This window comes from Triticum aestivum, unplaced genomic scaffold (assembly GCF_018294505.1).
Source record: "Triticum aestivum cultivar Chinese Spring unplaced genomic scaffold, IWGSC CS RefSeq v2.1 scaffold225818, whole genome shotgun sequence".
NCBI lineage: Eukaryota > Viridiplantae > Streptophyta > Magnoliopsida > Poales > Poaceae > Triticum > Triticum aestivum.
The window spans coordinates 1,605-5,150 of record NW_025227514.1 but is presented as its reverse complement, the minus strand read 5'-3'; the positions used below and the strand labels follow the sequence as shown (position 1 = coordinate 5,150).

General features: G+C 49.8%; 1 protein-coding gene across 2 annotated transcripts; it reads left to right on the top strand.

Moving 5' to 3' along the window:
• The first annotated feature begins 491 nt into the window (after nt 1-491).
• On the top strand, nt 492-2,841 carry LOC123172756 (flavin-containing monooxygenase FMO GS-OX-like 8). 2 transcript variants are annotated; one of them, XM_044589685.1, is made up of 4 exons: nt 492-1,350; nt 1,450-1,668; nt 1,808-2,034; nt 2,333-2,841. In XM_044589685.1, exons 1-4 carry the CDS (start codon nt 547-549, stop codon nt 2,412-2,414), a joined length of 1,332 nt encoding a protein of 443 aa, XP_044445620.1. In that variant the 5' UTR covers nt 492-546; the 3' UTR covers nt 2,415-2,841. The 2 variants fall into 2 exon arrangements, with proteins under 2 accessions (XP_044445620.1, XP_044445619.1); XM_044589684.1 differs by having other exon boundaries at nt 494-1,350; nt 1,808-2,029.
• Nucleotides 2,842-3,546: the final 705 nt, after the last annotated feature.

The following is a 3,546-nucleotide window of genomic DNA, read 5'->3' as shown; positions in this document are numbered from 1 at the left end:
AAAAAAAAAAGAAAAAGATTTTTTTGTGCACGGTTCAAAAATCTCACGCATATAGGGTCTACTGAGCTTAACCAGGTCTTAGTCGACTAAGAGTTAATAAGACTGTTAATAATATGGTGAGAAACATCAAAGTCGAGTAGTTGTATCAGCAATGATAGAAAAAGGTGGCGATGAGCAAAATACAAATGGATAAGCAGCCCCACTAGCGCTGCGTGCGCTATGCAGTTTGGGTTCCACGACCACCGCATGCCAGTTATTTTCTTTTTCAATGATGACCTGATGAGCACCTACCTAAATATTTTGGTCTCTGTCGGTCATACCAGGCTACCAGCTAATGATACATTAGTATTTTCTGTTAAATAATGACTGGGGGACGTCTACTCATGTATCCACTGCACCACCCATACTTTTTATTTCTACAGCGCAGTGGGTGGAGTGGCTGATCTGACCGAGCTAGAATGCGCATAAAATGAAGCAAACGATGCCATTGAGTTCTTGACAAACCAAACAATTCAATCACCCCCTCCACCGCGCATCGTCTCGAAAATGAAAATAGACATGGTCTGCGACGACGACATTAAGCCATTGCAACGGCAGAAGGTATGCGTGATCGGGGCCGGGATGGCCGGGTTGGCGTCAGCCCGCGAGCTGCGGCGGGAGGGCCACGACGTGACGGTGCTGGAGCAGAGCGGCGACGTGGGCGGGCAGTGGCGGTACGATCCCATGACTGACGGCGCAGACCCGCTCGGCGCCGCGGCGGCGCCGGTGAAGGTGCACGGCAGCATGTACGCGTCCCTCCGCCTGATCAGCGCCCGGGAGACCATGGGGTTCACCGACTTCCAGTTCGCGCCCAAGGACGGCCGCGACGGCCGCCGCTTCCCGGGCCACCGCGAGGTGTACCTCTACCTCAAGGACTTCTGCGACGCGTTCGGGCTCATGGAGTTCGTCAGGCTCAACACCAGCGTTGTGCGTGTTTTCCTGGCGCCGGGCCCGACGAGGCAATGGACGGTGAGGTCCGTCGATCTCGGCAAGTCCGAGGAGGTGGAGGAGGCGTTCGACGCCGTGATGGTGGCCAACGGCCATTACTCGCAGCCGAGACTGCCAAGCATCGAAGGCATGGAGGTGTGGAGGGGGAGGCAGATGCACAGCCACTCGTACAGGGTGCCGGAGCCGTTCCGCGACGAGGTGGTGGTGGTGGTCGGGTGCGGCGCGAGCGGCAAGGACATCGCCATGGAGGTCCGCAGGGTCGCCAAGGAGGTGCACCTCGTCGCCAAGTCCATGGAGGAGGTAGCCCAGGAGCTCGCCAAGGTGCTCTCCAAGTACAGCGCCAGCCTGCACCTACAACCGCACGTACGTACTAGTGTTTTTTGTTTTCCGGGCTCTAGTCATGTCGATCTCCAGTTCTCCACATGGATGCAAAACGAAATGATTGATCCGACAACACGTCAGGTGGAGCGGCTGTGCGAGGACGGGCGGGTGGTGTTCGGCGACGGCTCCACTATCCTCGCCGACACCATCATCTACTGCACAGGGTTCAATTACTGTTTCCCTTTCCTGGATACGGAGGGAGCGGTCACCGTCGACGACAACTGCGTGGGCCCGCTTTTCGAGCATGTGTTCCCCCCGTCGCTGGCGCCGTCGCTCTCCTTCGTCGGTATACCCGTAAAGGTACGTGAACCTGTTGGTAGGCGAGAGCGAGTTAGCGACGTAGCATTAGATCTTGACGATACTCCTCGGGTCGGTATCGTCGATCATGAGTCAGCGCTTGTTCTTTACGTCACGTACAAAAACATGCATTTGGTTGCAGGTATTTGCGCCTTGGTTCTTTGAGGCTCAGGCGAAATGGGTGGCGCAGGTGCTGTCCGGCAAGAGGACGCTGCCCCCGGAGGTGGAGATGATGCGGTCCGTGGAGGAGTATTACCGCGCCAGGGAGGCCGCCGGCGCGCCCAAGAATTACACCCACGACGTCAGCTTGTTTGACACCACGGCACTGACTACTACACACAACCTGCACGACAATCGGACGCTCGTATGGTGCTATATACTCCCCCTTTCCTAAATATAGGCCATTTTAAAGATTTCTATATGAACTTGAATTTTAAGACTTTGTTACACTTTCTAAAAATATGGCTGCATGCATCGACTCATGCAGAGGCCGGAGGCAATCCTCTTTTTTTAAAGACATATTTTAGAGTGTAGATTACACATTTTGCTTCGTATGCAGTTTATATTGAAATATCTAAAAATATTTATATTTAGGAACAGAAAAAGTAGCTAATAAATAGATTTACACGACCGTGTTTTACATTGTGAGTTGCCTTGTGATCTGCAGTTCATGGATGAGTTCGGGAGCAAGTACTGCGACTTCCCTGGCGTGGAGAAATGGCGTTACGAGCTGCTTGTGTCGTCGTTAGTCAACATGTTCGATAACCTCGAGACCTTCCGCGACGAGTATCAAGACAGCGACTCCATCCGCAAGGGTGTGGAGGAGTGGCACTTGTCTGCACAACAGGCCCAAGCTGCTGTTGTTGCTGTTGCACCTGCTGCTACGAAAGAACAATTACTTGGTCTTCTCGAAAAAGTAGAGTGACGATTATGCACTATATGAGCGCCTTCCATTCCATGACACGGCGTGTTCTGGGCTTCCACGGTCGGCATCGATGTATCTATTTCTTTTTCATAAACGGTGTCACAGACACCTTATAAGTGCATTTATGATTTTGTATTCAAGAGCGTTCTTGAGACTACAAGTTGTATGTACATCCCACATTTAAAACACTTGCTTTGTGATGAGACTTTTAAAATAGGGAGCTAGTTGGGACGATATCCTTAGATACGAAACTGCTTTGCGCACGACGCCTGTGTGGCCGATTCATGCACGATTCAAAATCAGACGATGTCCTGCAGTTTATTCCCACAAACCAACGGCTTGATTAACTACATCGTCCACAAATCGTGCACATGTGTCGTGTGTATAGCATCGTTGCCTTAGATATGTCAAACACCCCAGTGCGAAGACTACGCATGCGGGCCCTTCTAGCTAGGCCTTCGGGCCCAACAACACAATTCCCTTTGCAGAAAAATACACAAAATGTAAAAAATAACCAAAAACAAATGATATATACAAAAAATTAAAAAATAGTGTATGACATGTGCAGTGAGTATTACCATTAGTGTACAAAAGTTAATGGCTATGTTATATGCAAAACATTTGCCGACATCTATTACATTACCAAAATACATGCATAGTAAAATTTGCATGCAAAATGTAAATTGTTTGGAGGGCACCCGTAGATTCGGCTAGACATGGGTTGTCTTTGTATGGCGGAGGGGGGCTAAAATTTACCTTTCCATTTGGGAACCGCTGATAATGTGTTTAGCATGAAAGATATTGAAAATCTTCGATCGTGACGTTGACAGAAAAAGTACACCTCTCAGAATATATTCATCTCTGTTTTATGCTTCGAGCGCTGGCACATCTGCAAATCCCTGTTTCCCTCTACGAAAGGTCTATCTATTTACTTTTATTATTGAGTCATCACCTTC

Excerpts from the sequence above, each read along its gene's own strand:
- LOC123172756 (XM_044589684.1), top strand. The coding sequence starts at position 547 with ATGAAAATAGACATGGTCTGCGACGACGACATTAAGCCATTGCAACGG. Across the intron at positions 1,669-1,807 it reads TCGTCGGTATACCCGTAAAG|GTATTTGCGCCTTGGTTCTT; the intron begins GTACGTGAACCT and ends ATTTGGTTGCAG. Across the intron at positions 2,030-2,332 it reads TGCACGACAATCGGACGCTC|TTCATGGATGAGTTCGGGAG; the intron begins GTATGGTGCTAT and ends TGTGATCTGCAG.